Source organism: Zerene cesonia, chromosome 25, assembly GCF_012273895.1.
Source record: "Zerene cesonia ecotype Mississippi chromosome 25, Zerene_cesonia_1.1, whole genome shotgun sequence".
Classification (NCBI taxonomy): domain Eukaryota; kingdom Metazoa; phylum Arthropoda; class Insecta; order Lepidoptera; family Pieridae; genus Zerene; species Zerene cesonia.
In genome coordinates this window covers 1252020-1268794 of record NC_052126.1, presented here as the reverse complement: position 1 = coordinate 1268794, position 16775 = coordinate 1252020, and the positions used below count along the sequence as shown (strand labels likewise).

General features: G+C 34.8%; 1 protein-coding gene across 1 annotated transcript in view; it reads right to left on the bottom strand.

The window, feature by feature from the left end:
- The window catches only part of LOC119836666, a 121244-nt gene that overhangs the window by 68589 nt on the left and 35880 nt on the right, over positions 1–16775 (bottom strand). The window contains exon 18 of the mRNA XM_038362059.1: positions 4864–6329. Within this exon, the coding sequence (XP_038217987.1) occupies positions 4864–6329 (1466 nt within the window). The remainder of the gene's footprint in view (positions 1–4863; positions 6330–16775) is intronic.

Below are 16775 nucleotides of genomic sequence, written 5' to 3'. Positions count from 1 at the left end.
GTTCCGTAACACATACATCAGCACTCAATAGTTAAAAGTAGCGTATATGTTGACGCCCTTTGACGTCGTACAGAATGGATATAGATCAATCCAAAGGAAAGAGAAGCTGGGGAATTGCGTGCCTGGTTAAAATAAAAAATAAAAAATTTCCAAAGATACACTTTAATGGATTATGCGGAGGTAGACCGTTTTCATAAAATCGTGACGATATTTGATTCGATGCATGTACGAGTTGGAATTATCTTCGAAAACTATAAGTACTTATATAGATATGAATATCAATAGTTAAATGTTAAATTAAAAAAAAAAACCATTCGGCGTATGTTGTCCGTTATAGGTTTTGTAACAGTGATTCATAGCGTAATAGTTTTCCTTCAAATGACGATAATACATTTCTAAACAATTAGAAATTAAAAACTTTTTTAACGGATTTTAAACGCGATTTATTCATTATATTATTACCCCGACGTTTCGAACACTTTACAGCGAGCGTGGTCACGGGGAGACTCTAGTTAAAAAAGTTTTTAATTTCTAAATGTATAATACTCGCGTAAAACCAAACACAAGAAAATACTACATTTCTAAACAAATCAAAGAAATATGCGTATAATTACACTTCTGTTACTAATTTTCTCACAGAATCAATTGAGACGATATAATGTGACAATGCTATTTTACAATTACTTCAATTTCAACTTTAAGTACATTCTGTTAAATTACATAAAAAATTGCAACTTATCATTTAATCGTCAATGAAAAAAACTCTTTTTTTTTTTGCTGATACGATATTTTTTTGAAAAAAACTCTTTTTTTTGCTGATACGATATCTTTGTCGTGCATTGTTAACGTTACGACGTTATGTAAACCGGGAGCAAAGGAAGTTCAATTCGTTAAAGTGGACAGTTCCCTTGAGTTTTTTGAAAGTAATTGAATTTTATACAACTGGCCCAGCCCACGAGGGACGGCAGGAAATCATTTTTCATATTTTATTAATTATGACTAACCGTTCCGCCAGGCTACGATTGATGTTTTTAATACGCATTTATTTGCTTATCCTGTGTGTTTGTATGTAACCGACATTAAGACTCAATTTTGACCCACTTTAAACACACAAATTTAATTAAAATCATGTTAGTGATCGGTTACTTATTATTCTGTGGATCGGTGAAAAAATCATAATTTCAGGCGACAATTTAGTGGATTCTGTAATTAAAGATTTTGTGTTTTGTTTTTACTATATTTATCATCGGTTTTTAAGTTTACATTATGTACCTATCTATTTTTAAAATATCTGCTTAATTTTATTTTTAAAATGAAATTTATCGTGTACCTATTTAAAAACGGTTTTATAAAAGACGAAGACTCTATTACCTTATAAACTATATGTTCTACATAGTGAAATAAAAAATCACCACTATTAAAAAAAAAGTGTAGTTAATTTTTGACTGACAAAAATCACCAATATGTATAGCATATTTAACATATAGTTGTAATTATGACATTAAACCTCTTTGATGTACTATATGGTGATATAGTCAATCCTTATTTGTTTAAAAATTCTCTTCAGATATAGATAGAACCATACACGATTCGGTTTAATTATACCGGTTTCGGATATTCAACAGACAGACGCAAAAATACGTAAGTAATTAACATTAACACATTTTAACGCAATGAGTAATTAAAATTAAACCTACAACACCCCTCCGAGCCCAAGTGTCAGGGATAAAAAAATGAATTAATTCCACTGGGTGTGTTTACGCTATCTACTATTTGACTTTGTTGTTTAATTCGTTAATTAAACAGCAAATTTAAATGGTTTTTAATCTAGATATTTCTCGTAATTGACAAACGATTTCCATTGGGCATTGATCGGTATTTAATCGATACGCTTGTTAGAAATTACATACAAAGAAAATAATCCTTAATTAATATTATATCTTACATTATAAATGCGAAAGTTAGTAAGAATGTGTGGGTGTTTGATGCTCTTTCACGCAAAAACTACTGAACCGATTGCAATGAAATTTGGTACGTAGACAGTTGGACAACTGGAATAACATATAGGCGACTTTTTATCCCGATATTCCTACGGGATACGGACTTACGCGGGTGCAACCGCGGGACGCAGCTAGTAGTTTTTATAATTTTACATTTAATACAATTGTTTGATTTTCTCCTTACTCTGTTTCTGTTTTGGTGCCAAGTGAAGGAATGTTTATATCTATGTCTATGTCTATATTGAGGTAGAATGTTGGACTAAATACGATGAGTTTAATTTCAGAGAAGTTTGTAAACGTATTTCAATTGTGATCTCTTGAAGAACCAATTTTGCTTGATACACTGAACGTTTAGTACTAGCTTTAGCATTTGGATTGTTTTTTTTTTATATAGCTAACCAGGCAAACGAGCAGGCGGAAAATCATCATTCAATCATTTCATCTGATGGAAAATGATTGCACCCGCGATGCCAGGGGCACCGCGAGTGTGTTGCCGGCCTTTCAAGAATATGTAAGCCCTTTTTTTGAATGTTTCCTTGTCGAAATCGTTGGGAAACACCGAAGTGGTAGGTCATTCCACAAGGTTGTTGTTCTCAGCAAAAAATTACGAGAAAAGCGCACTGTAGTAGACCGCAAAGCAACCAGATGGTGAGGATGATACTTTAATTTGTGGCGAGAGGTGCGGTTGTGGAAATCGGCAGCGGGAATAACGTCAAAAAGTTCCTCAGAACAGTCCCCATCATATAATCGGTAATATACACAGAGAGAGGCAACGTCTCACCGTAGTGCAAGCGGATCAAGTGAATCGGCAATCACGGGGTCGTCAATGATACGAACTGCTCGACGCTGAACGCGGTCTAATGGAAGAAGCTGGTATTGGGGTGCTCCGGCCCAGAGGTGAGAACAGTACTCCATATAAGAATTAAGAATGGATTAGAGAACCTATTTGCATATAATCACAATCTCCGTCCACTATTTTAGTAAGCTCCATTCAGAGTGACCATTTTTCTTAGACTTAATATTTAAACTTAATTTTTCCACGCAACCAAAATAGGTATTCTAAGAAAAGCATTCCCATAAATTCGACAATAAAATCATCGTAATTTTTTCTCTTGCAATGAAAATAAATCGTCTTCAAATGATAACTCATTATATAAATTCAGAAGTCATACACAACGGATATTCTGTGAGTTACGATTTTAGAAGCGTCGTAAATTTTTACGGACACTAAAATCATTTAACGTCACTCGGAAATATCAACTACACGGGCTACAATATAGTCGTTTTAAATTCACCGAAATGTGATTTTGAACTTTACTCACCATGATGTAAGACAAAATACATAAAAATTCCAAACAATCACTTCATAGGGAAATGGGATAATTTGGCTTTCTGTTACGGTAGTATTTTTAGAATAAAAAAACAGAATTTATTATGAAAAGTAAGTAGGTAACGAATATTTCTATAAAATATGCTATTAACTTAACCAGCAACGCTTTTCTGCCTTACTCTTACCCTTTAGTATGCAAAATAATTGTCCGAATCTCAGACCTACCCGATATGCACAACAAATTCATTTCAACTCTTTCAGAGGAGTTTACAAGCAAACACCGCAAGCAACGACATTTTTGTATATTGAAAGTAATGTATTTGAGCTTTTGTTTGTTTTTTAAAATCGTAGAAACTTTTTAATATTCCGATTATTATCCGATATTAGACTGAGCGTGTGAACCCAGGAAAAATATTAAAAGTGCTCCACTAAGAAGGCACTATGATAATGGTTGCATTTTTAACTTGCACGTGTGAAGATTCCCTATATTCGCATATCCGCAACTAACTTGCTATTATTAATCACATCGCCTACCCGTGGAAGCTATATAAAATTACTAGATGCGCCCCGCGGTTTCACCCGCGTAAGTCCCTATCCCGTAGGAATAGCGGGATAAAAAGTTGCCTATATGTTATTCCAGTTATCCAGCTCTCTACGTACCAAATTTCATTGCAAATGGTTCTGTAGTTTTTGCGTGAAAGAGCAACAAATACACACACATCCTTACAAACTTTCGCATTTATGATATTAGTTAGTAGGAAGTAGGATATTAATGTAATTATTGACAATATAAATAATATTATCTTTACACGACTGCGCTAAAAATTTCTTTGGCCCGTCCTACAGCCCAAACCTTTGGACGGATTTTGACTTACATGTTCTGTCATTGTTTTCGTAGGTAATAGGTACACATCTATATAAATTAGCAAAATGCGTCCGCCAAAAAATATAAAAAACGGTTTGATTTTTTTCTTCTTACATAGATCTGGATTTCAAATGAATGATCGTTGAAAAACAATGCAATATTTTTATATCACTATCAACCAATTGGCTTTTTGCTTTCGTAATACCTAAAAAATATCGTTTTTTTGTATCAATCTCCTAACTATCTAGCATATTCGTGAATTATTTACGCGGACATCATAATCTCATTACACGATCCTCTTTATCTAAGATAATTCAGCCATATTGGGTTAAGACGGAAAACTCTGAGAGTGTTTTCCAAAATCTGTCCATACCAAAATACTACAGTATTTCTTAAATTGGAGACTGATAATTTTTGCTTTAAATATTTATACTTAAGGTTGAATATATGGTAAATATAAATCAATAATTCTAGTAGTTTCTTCATTTCTTACCATTCTATAATGTAGCTTAAGATATTTCTAATTTATTAGAGGGATGTGCTTACTGTTTCCATAGATTAAGTCAGTAGTAAACGATTCCACGTTTATTTTGTATAATAGGAAATTGTTTGAATATATAAGCTCATATGCCCTGTAAAAAACTGCTTCAAATGAGAAAATATCTTACCTGGGTCTTCTAGAAGGCACAAGAAATTTCAAAGGACCAGCGGACTTTCTCCTTTTCCTCTCTCCAGGCACCATCAAGTAATCATCACAATCGGTCTCAGAAGCTGGGCTGTCGAGGCTCAAGGAGGCGGGAGCCGACATACGCCTGTGGGGTATCGCTTTGGGCGGTTCTATCACATCCCTTATGACGTCACAGTACTTGCATGCCGCCGCCGCTATATACGCCTTCGTTAACGCATACGCATAGTTCTCTAAGAAACACTTGTGACACCCCGGCTCATACGCCTCTTGGTCACTGGACTCTTCACTCGGATCCTGTTTCTTCAACTGCAACTTCTTCTCCATAACACCTTTGTTATTTTCTAATATTTTCCGCTTGTCCTCTCTACACCTTTTCTCTTCCTCTTCCAGTTTCTTCCTTCTTATCTCCTCCAAACATTCATCTTGGTCGTTGTAGTATTCGATACATCGACGCTCATTTTTGGACGGCTTAGTCGGACTCTTTTTCCTAACCTTTTTATTGCTTGTAATGTTAACATTAAGGGGTTCTATTCTCAACGATTTCATTTGTTTAATTATATGTTCCTCTACATATGGGTAAGACGACACATCCTCTATGGAATTGGCAGTGTTCTGATCGTTAACAGTTTTGGCACACATATCGTTGTCTTTGTTTCTAATAGTTATTTTATCGTGTTTATCCAACTCTTTGATCTCGCGATCTCCGTTGATTTTATGACCGTTTTTTTCTGAGCACTTAACGGACGTTGAATCGTCGTCAAGACATGTTTCGTAACCGTCTATTTCATGGTCAATGTACAGCAGCGAATTGTTTTCTTCCTGGACGGAAATTCGTGTGGTCGTGTCATAAAAACTCGTAGTTTCATCCGTGGGTGAATTTAAACATTCTTTCCAGCTTTCATCATTCGTTATTTTTTCTTTATTGCCATCGCATTCTTTCCAGTACTTTTCATAGCTGATTCTTTCTAAGCCAGTTGGTGTAACCGCAAACACCATTTCGTCGGACGTAGATATATCTTTGCTGTATTGCTTCGATAGAGTTTTATCACCGTTCAATTCTCTTCTATCAGCAGACTTACTACGAATATTTAATTCCCTTGGACCAATGCGTACATCGTCTTCGGTTATTGTCATATCATCATCTTGATCGTCTAAAGAGTCATCAGATTTTGATAGTTTCAATGCAACGATCCCATTAACCTTTTCTTTGTTTTCCTTGTTATCTATATTAAGTATGATTTTATCATCTTCAAGGGATTTATCTTTCTTGTGTGAGTCATCTGTGCTTATATCTGCTAACGCCGATAACTCATCATCTTTGATTGATGGTTCTTCTGGTTCTAAGCATATTTGGACCACTTCGAGCCCCTCACCATATTCTTGCAAACATTCATGAAACGAATCCATTCCCGTGTGATCATCCGATGCCAAGGAATTAATGCACTCCTGTTGAATAAAAGACGTACACTATTAATGAAAATGTAGCTTATTTTATTACTTATTACATATTTAATATCAGAGGGAATAAAGATAATCGTTCGTTATTATTGTAAATATGAAACTAATATTTATAGAGAATAATCTAAGTGCCATTAAATAAGGTTTAGATTAATAAATAAAACAAACATTCTATTTTTGTAAACATTTATTGCAACACATATCAAGCCAACATTTAACACATTTTTAATTAATTCACAACAGTCTACTTTGGAATGTTATTAATCACATTTATTATTATAACATTATTTCATTATAAATATACCTTACTTCATTCATTGACGATTTAATTTGACATATTTTACGTCTTAACTTCCTTATAAATCTCCGATTGGGATTATTATTTCAATAAGTTCAGAAGAACAATGTTTAGTATCTTATCTTATTAAGCCAGAGGATGTGGTGCTTGACCATTCTACGGGAATACTACTGAGTTGAGAAATAATTGTAATGCATCAAAAGTGCATTCCATTATTCACGAACTTTTATATTAAATTGAGACTACTTAGAGTTTTGTGATGGATATATTTTTTTATCACGTTACTCTGGTACAAAACATTACTTTAGACAAATAAAATACTTATATACCTATAATTCTAAATTTTTATAAAAAAATCGTAATATTATAATAATTGATTTTATCAAATTAGCAATAATATGACTAGCAAAAAAATTTTTCAAAAATTAGTATTACGCCTGTATCAATTCACAAGTCTTTATTAACAATTTTACAAACGCCTGCGAAAATAATTTAGGCAATATATATTGCTCGCATAAAAGGCATTTTTTTATTTACAAAAGGATTACTTTTTTTCAAAAATATTAAGTAGAAGGGTATTAAAAAAGAAAATTTAAGTTTATTATGTTTCTAATGGATAAACTTAAAAATATGAGTTTTTAGCAATGTAGAATAAATAGGGGGAAATAGGGGTACGAGAACAGAAGAGCGTGCAAAAAATTAATTAATTTATCAATTTATCTGCACATTATCACACCAACGCTGCTCGAAACGGTAAAGCAAAACATCGTTAGGAAACCGGAATGTACAAGAATTAAAACTTCTACGACACGTGCCAAGAGTCTGCTAACCCGCAAATGGCCAACGTGACGCATGGGTAAAACGCCTCCGAAAATATTTCAAACAAAATGGCCGATATAATATATCTGTATAAATAAAGTGTCGTGTGAGTTTTACCATTTACAACTCAAGATTCTTGGTTGTTGTAATTATCGTCACTTGGATTGAAATACTAATTTCTAAAAGTTCTGAAAATCTCAGAAATATACGTCTATCCTCAATATTTCGAATATTTTCTATTAGATACATTATACATAAATAGTTATTTAAATGTACCTCTTTTTTTAAATATATTCCTATTTATAATCATGTACCAATGTTAGCAACATTTTAAAAAGGGTTTTATCACTTGGAAATATTTAAATTTCACTTTATTAAATAATTTTAATCCAAATGTCAAAAATTAAATTTCTATGATACTTTTATAATTATGATATGTTTTTTACTTCCTGTAATTTATTGTTATGTGTATAACAAGTCATCCGTAAGCAAAACATATAACCTATTAGATTCACTTGTAGCCTTTGAATTTTAGTCCATTATGTCATAATGTTATGATATATACACTCTATATTCTACACAATAATTCACAACAGCAAGATGAAGGAAAGTGAATGCCCGTTTCCCATTGTGGGGTATGGGGCAAATGCATCAGTTGCACTGATCGATTTTCTTAATAACTATTCTGTATCCTGCCAGGCCGAGATATTTCTTTTTTGTTATGCCCCATCGGGAATTAAGCCCAGGCCCCACGGTTCTATGCTCATGCATTAACCACCGAACCAAGGAGGGGATATAATGTAACTATATTAGCTATATTTCAATATTCAATGCGGCTCAATTGTGGCCACCATATAATTTACAAATAAAAAATATATACAATTAACAATTTTATTTAACAATATTATTATATAAATTAACAAATCAATAACATATCAAATTTATTATATATTTTTGAACGATTTGAAAAGTTCTTATATCACCAACAATTGACTAAATCACATTGAAATCTACCCAACTATACATTTAATATAAGCAGAGATATTAGAGAAGAATTGAGAAAGTTTAATCTAAGAATACGACGATACGATATTTGTATCAACCTACTCTTAACATTGAGATAAAAGACGAACAATCCTATTATTAAAGTTACGTACATGTTTTTTTAATACAGTTCTATTCTACAAAAAAAAAGCTCACCGACGTTCTGACAACTGCGTAAAGGGTTGCCACATTGCTAAAATGGGACCAAATGACAGTTATCCATCAAACAAAAGGAATCATGTCAATCGACAGGTGTCACTCCAAATTCTAAAATCACGTCAATCGGCTTAAAACACACGGACTTATCGAGTAACAAGACCAAAAAAAATCTGATAGAATCCTACGTTTTTTGTAACATCAGTTGAGAATCAGATGCCTAAAATAAAAATACAATTCCAAGTTACATTTCAAATCCATAGCATTAACCTAATTCAAGTCAAAGCATCAATTCACTCTGAATATATTTGACCCTCAGATTATAAAACAAATGGTTATTCCTTTTTGAATCTGTAGGCCAAAAGAGAATAGCATTAGTATAGATACGAAAGCTTGAAAACCTATGACAATAACATGTCGCCATTTCTAAAATATTTTTAAATTTGAGAAGTATAAATTGAGAAGCATAATTATTTGGAATTAAAGATATTCATTCCATTTGCATTGTTACGTGTGATTGCAATAGCCCAGGGTAATGTAATTAGAATAAACATAAATTAAAAGCGTTTAAGAGTAGCTCAAATTTTAACAAACTATGTGGGTCTTATTAGTTGCAAAGTAATAGTTTATGCTCTCGAACAAAAGATAGACCATGTTCGTATTGAATGGCGTTCAGATATTTTGCGTTCTTATTATAAGTACTAACATAAAGTATACAGTAATTTAAAGTTATGACAGCGATAGATAATACAGAACATATAAGATAGAAAGAGATAAAGAAGCGACTAAATCCAACTGCAACAATGGCCTTAGAGTAAACTCGACAATTTGTGCGAGCTAATGCTATATCTACCTCATTTTATTTCAAAGAGCATAGTTTTCGTAGCGATTTAGATCAAATATTTTTCGAAATTCCAAGTATTCATACAATTTAATTCACGATTGCAATTTCCGTGGGTAGTTGGAAGGTTCGATGACCTGTTGACAGTGCAGTTGGAGCGCCATTATGTCCTGATGTAGCGACATTATGAGTCGAAACACCTTTGATAAGTATTCCAGACGCTGAAAGCAATAAAAGTCATATTATTTAAATAATACTGAAATACTGAAAATACACACATTTTTTGTTAAGATTGTAACAGTTACACTTATGTTTTTGACTGCAATAGAAAATGGCAACACATAAATATACTCTGTGGAGGTTATATAGTTCAAAGCACTTCTAAAAATTGGATTTCTAGTAAAATTTCTTAAAAAATTAATTTCTAAAAATCTATACAGCCTAGTAGTCGAATTAGTTATGTGTGTATTTCCAGTAAATTATGTGTAAGAAAGCAAATTCAAAGCTCTTTAAATTATTTGTAGAGAAGAAATTACTTTGCTTAATAGAATTCCTGAGAGCATGCAAAAATTGTACACTAAAGGGAAATTTAAGTACTATTAACAAACAAGGTTTTCAATCTTAGAGCGGTAATTTTATTGCAGTGTTACCAGATTTTTACGTCTTATATATATACATATTTTTTAATTTTTTTTTATTTTGGTTAAGATAAACTCAATAATGAAGGAAATTATTTATATTTTATCAAACTAAATACTGCTTCATTTACTATTTTAATAGACTTAAGTCTATTGTAACATGACAAGTTAATGGCAATACACAAATGAGATCACAGCAGAAACTGAAGGATTGCATATGACACTATTAAGTAAACTGCTGTATTTTAATAAGTATGTTTAAAAGTAACTCAAACAATAACGTATTCAACCCTGGCAACACTGTTAATTCCCTTTATTGTACAAACTATTTCATTGAAACTCATGAAGAATAAAAATGCATGCACTTTAATAAATACTGCTCTAAGCGTTAAAAAGCTTATAAATAATGTAACTTACTTTTCCCTCAGTGTACAATTTTTCACTAAATCACTTTTTTTAAGTTAAAATTCCATTGCTACAAGTGTAGTGTATTTCATATTTATTTTATAACAAAGAAGCAATGTATTAAAACCGTATTGTAGAATATTTAATTGTGACATTCGAACGCAGATCATTGTGAAATATAGTTGTCTCGTTCTAGCACAATTGTATTCTCTATCGAAATATGTGTACTAAAATTATTGTAAGACATACGATCACAAGACACTTTATACTCATCGTATTAAATATTTGAAACAGACACAAAATAACCATATGATCTACAGAGAATTGCGTATTTTTTTTTATTTTTTTATCTAAAGAGGTTAATTAAAAATAGGTTAATATGAGAATTTACCTGGCTGTTTTGGAAGCTGGGACCGTTGGCTCGCTCGCCGCCAATCACTGTACTGCAGGGAAGAGGTTTCGATACACCTATCGTGACGATGCCTGAAAGTAAAATAAATAATTAATCTGTACTAATATTATAAAACTGAAGAGTTTATTTGTTTGGTTGAACGAACTTGTGCCACAACAAAATCTGAATTGGTCAAGCCGTTTTCGAGTTTTACGCTATGCAATATTTGGCTATTAATTTTTATTTATATAGATAGTAATATGTATGAATGTATTTGTATAACTATAATTTAATTAATATAATAAAAAAATAATAATTTGAACATATTATACCCATACCCATATCATTTTTCTTACCCTTCCCAGTCCTTTCCTTTATTCCTCTCGTCAATCCTTTCTTGATCCCTCTCCAATTTCAAGTCGGCAATCTATATGTAGAGGCGTAAGGTCTGCAATAGACCCTATGCCTCTCCGAATGTTCACGGGCGATGGTAGCGCTTACCATCAGGCGACCCAGCAGCTCCATTGCCGAGGATTAAAAAAAAATTAAAAGAAAACTATGACCAAAATGTCTTACCTATGTAAAAAATAGAGCTATCTACAAAAACAACACGTCAATCACGACAGTAACTATAAATGTACCTGATGTTTAATTGTCGTATAAAAACATATCTGTATTACTTTAAATCTTAACAAACATTGACATGATAAGATAACAGATCACTATAGAGTAACTGCAAACTATTTTGTTGTATTCACTTTTCTGTGATTGTATGAACGTATATATTTTTTTTGTTAATATTGTATTTTAGTCTCTGATTTAAGTAAATCAGATTAATAAGATCAACATGAAACTATTGTATTATCAGCGATGGTAAGTGTACAAAATTTGAATTTAATCTGTTTGTTTGATGTGGACCAGAATGTTAAGGAGTCGGTTTAACATACATATATACAAACACACAGTTGAAGCTAAAAAACACTTTTGATTATCACCACGATAACAACCACATCCAAATCACCTCTCGAACCACTCTGTTATACCACCCTTATTGCATTCAACTTCAGGTGCACTTTTAATCGGCACCACTGCAGCAACCACAACAAAACCACCTCTCCAACTATGCTGCAATAACACCCCTACTGTCCTTACCTCTAGATGCAATTTTGATTGCCGCCACTGAATCAAGTAAATCACCACTCCAAACGCACTGCAATATCATCCCTACTGTCCTCACCTCTAGATGCAATTTTGATTGCCGCCACTGAATCAACCAAATCACCACTCCAAACGCACTGCAATATCATCCCTACTGTCCTTACCTCTAGATGCAATTTTGATTGCCGCCACTGAATCAACCAAATCACCACTCCAAGCGCACTGCAATATCACCCTTATTACATTCACCTCTAGGTACAATTTTCATTGCCGCCACGGAAGCTACCTCGTCCAAATCACAACTCCAAGCGCACGGCAATATCACCCTTACCCCACTCACCTCTAGGCGCACTCTTGATGGCGGCGACGGCGACGGCGAGGGGCGCGCGCGCCACGTCCCGCCCGTTGACGGCGACGAGCCGGTCGCCGGGCGCCAGGCGGCCGTCGCGCGCCGCCGCGCCGCCGCGCACCACTGAGCGCACCACAATCACGGAACTGCTCGGGTCGGAGGGGTCCTGGGGAGATTTGTTTGATTGTTCACCCATTTATTCATTAGTTTTTAATGTTTCTTTAGATCGTGATATTACTGTTCGTAAGATTTTCTCTGTGTTGAATGCGTGCGAACGGATTAAAGCTAGTATATAAATAAAACTTTTCTACGAAAAGGGTATTTGACGTTACCAGGGAGGTGGGTACCACTCCAGATTCTTAAATGGGACCAAATGCTTTAGTTTCCGAAAAAGAAAGGGGTTTTCAATTCGAGTGTATTTATTTGTGCTCTTGTTAATCTTTTCGGGTTTTGTCGACTATTTTTGTGGTTGGCAGGAAATTGTACTTTGATCCCAATTTAAAATCTAGAATGATTCCTCCCTGTCCAGTAGTAGGTGACCGTTCGTGGAAAAAATCGGATCATACTGGATCATTCCATGGGATTAAGATGTTTACTACGGTAAAAAGTCTCTCACAGCAAGCCAATATCTTCAGCTACAAAAAACGTTACCTCTACTTAGTTTACCTCTACAAGCTGCTTGATCTATTCAAGATACATATATCAAAATAACTCGCGAGATTGTCACCTATCGACAAAATATTGTGATCTGTAAACATGTGCTAAAAGCAGTGGTGGCTCAGTGGTGAGGACCTCGGACTTCAAAATCGATAAGCCGGGGTTCGAGACTGGGCGAGCGCGCAGGAAATAAATTGATTTTTCAATTTATCTGCGCATGTAGATAACATCACCACTGCTTTAACGGTGAAGGAAAACATCGTGAGGAAACCGGCATGTCCAAGAATTGAAAGTTCGACGGCATGTGACATCTGCCAACCCGCACTTGGCCAGCGTGGTGGATTATGGCCAGAACCCTCATAGGAGGCCTGTGTCCCAGAAGTGGGACCATATATGGGCTGATGATGAAACATGTGCTTGCAATTTAGCGCACTATTATTAAAAAAAGCCCTTAAAATAATCTATTCCTCTCACCAAGTAATCCAATATGGAGAAGCCAAGCCCTCTGTCCTCCTTTAGAAGCTGAATATATTCCACATGGTCGCTCCACATCGCGAGCCAGCTCAGCGGCTCTAAGGATCTCGATCTATTCCTCTCGAGGTCATCTGAACAGAATTCTGGAAAGAAATTGTGGTGTTTTTAGGATTTTGTTGTCTACCAAAAGTATCAATATTAAATTGATTTTTACTGTGAACTATATACAAATTGAGCGTATAATATTGCTTCGAAAATTTCGACCATGAAGGTTTCGTAGACCGTAAAAAATGGATGATGCTAGAAATTATCAGTTACTTGAGTGTTTGTTTCTACCAACGCTCACAGACAAAAAAGAGAAAATACTAATGTTGCGGCAGACAAGAAAAACATACGATGTTCTTTATATAACTTCATGATATTTCTACTGTATCGATTAGTATGTTGAGAGGAAATTGATCCGATAGGAAAAATCACAACCACTCTTACTTTGTGTTCTTCCCACGTTGAACCCAATAAATTTTGGATAAACGACTAGTGTGTTACAATTTCATTATAACTTAATAGCTGTGCCCCTTGCTTTCACCCGCGTAATAAAAAGCCTTGCCTCTATGTTATTCCAGTTGTCCAGCTGTCTACACATACCAAATTTCATTGCAATGGGTTCAGTAGTCTTTGCGTGAAAGAGCAACAAACACACACACATCCTGACAAACTTTCGCATTTATAATATTAGTAGGAAGTATCGACTAGCTCGCAGCTTCGCACGCGTTTAATTGGGTGCAGTTTAATAGATGTTATTATACATATAAACCTTCCACTTGAATCACTCTTTTAAAAAAAGCACATAAAAATCTGTTGCATAGTTTTAAAGATTTAAGCATACATATGGACAGACAGCGAAAGCGATTTTGTTTTATACCATGTCAATTAATTAGCGATAACATACCATCATGTTCATGGCCAGCAGACAGCACGGTGGCCGCGCTGCACAGAGAAGCGACGGAACTTTCCGATTTCGCTTTGATCAGTCTTTGTGGCGGAGCCAGCAAGTCTTGCAGACTACCTCCCAGTATACCGCTCTGGAATTATTTATCAGAAAATTGAATTACATTAAAAACAATAAATCTATATGAAATGAATAAAATATGACTATTTAAGAGTTTTGATTGTTGTGTCGCAGAAAATAAATTGGAAACATTTTAACTTTTAGTTAGTACAGAATTCAAATGCTTTATAAATGAGAAATTTGTATAGAACAGAAAAACGTCTCTATTATTGAAAAACAGATGGTCAGGGAAGTCAAGGCATTAAACCCTTTTTCAATACACTTTTTTTATGACTAAAAGTACTTTTGTTACAAAAGCCCTCATGTCCTGGATATATCATATATTGCAAGTCGAGCTCGGTACTGAAAAAAGAAACGTATCAACCTCTATGAAGCATTAGTATAACGCCCAAGCATCAATGTATGCGGTGTGTGTGCTGGTCAGCGTGACGCCAAAACCAGCTTTAATACCACGTATGTAGGTCGGAATTCGTGTAAAACCCACCCTCGCCAGGCTAGGCTCGATCCCGTTGGCGGGCTCGCTGCGCTTCCGCACCACGACCAGGACCACGGGCGAGGCGACGGCGCGCAGCCGCGTCACCACCTCCACGTGATGCGCGCCTAGTACCCGCCACCCGTTCACCTTGGGCGTTTTATATTGAAATTAATGAAAAATTTATTTGTACACCATAAATTAAACAATTTCAAGGGACAAGAAGGTAACTTAAAATCTACTCAGCGCCAACAGGGTTATGGGTCAACTGACTAATGGCATATAAAGCCGAGCCTGGACCATTTCACAGCCATAACACACAACAGTACCCAGTAGTATTTATCAGATATTGTTTGTTTATTCTTATCTTCTTAAATTACTGTGTTTCTGTTTATGTTTATGTTTTTCTTACTTCTTTTTTTATTATTTAAAATGTAAAGAGGGGCGACCTTATCGCTATAAGTGATCTCTCCCAGACAACCCGGAAGAGAAGATAAAAATGAAGGTGGTGGTGAAGTACAATAATTGATTGAGATAGAACTTACAAAAAACAGTTAGTTTGAGTTCGTCTTTAAGTATGAGTTTGTATTACAATTTACCTCCAACAACTCGTCTCCCACGCGGTAGATCCCCAACTTGGCCACAGGCCCATTAGGAGCTATAGCTCTTATATAGTGCCTCGCTTGAACTTCCTTCCCGCCAACTACCCTCACTGTTCCTTCCAATGAAATACCTAGACCACTGTCCTTCTCCTTTATTATTGAACCCACCTGAAAGAAAAATTATTAAGTATTTATTAACTTAGATCTTGAATCATGGGAAGCGATTAATTTTATAATTATTTTTCTTATTATATCATGATCTCCTGGTACAAACAAGACGAAACCTTATATTGTTCATTATGAAAAAAATACTTCCTCCCTTTTAAGACTTGGGAGAGTTACGAAAAATATATAAACATTCCAATAATCAATTTTATAAAATTATAATTTTGTTATTTTTCAAGTAAACAAGCATTGACTATATAAAAAAATAAATTCTCCCATTCACTATTTTACAGAGTATACTTATGGAAATAATTTAATCCCTGCGATCCTAATGATGATAATAACTTACTAAACTCATATGATTATATTATCACCGATCCTTGACACATGTCCTGAATTACATTATTAGGATATTTTTCCCAATTACCTGAATTAATCCAACTTACAATAATGTCATATTGGTACTGGTGTCCCGGCCAGTCCGGCTCGCTCTGCAGCGCATCCCGCCACTTGTCCTGTATACGCCTCGCGTCCCGCTCGCACGCGTCGTCCCTCCCTATCACTATCTCAGCCTCCTCCGAGGGGGAGGTGGGGGAGGGCAAGTGCGGTTGGACTTCTGATTCCGGCTCCACTTCTATCACCGTTGATTCGTCGTACTGGGAAACAATATAGAATAATATAGAATTTGTTTGACTGTGCTATTGAGTGATCAATTATTCATTTATCATCATCATCAGCCCATACTTCCCCCTGCAGACCTCCTATGAGCCATGATCCACCACTGCATTATGGGTATATTAATGGATCAACTAGCTATAAATTTAGAAATTTTGAAAGAATAGAAAAAATTTGATCACGAGGCAGGATTCGAACCTGCGTATCTTGCCTAACCGTAG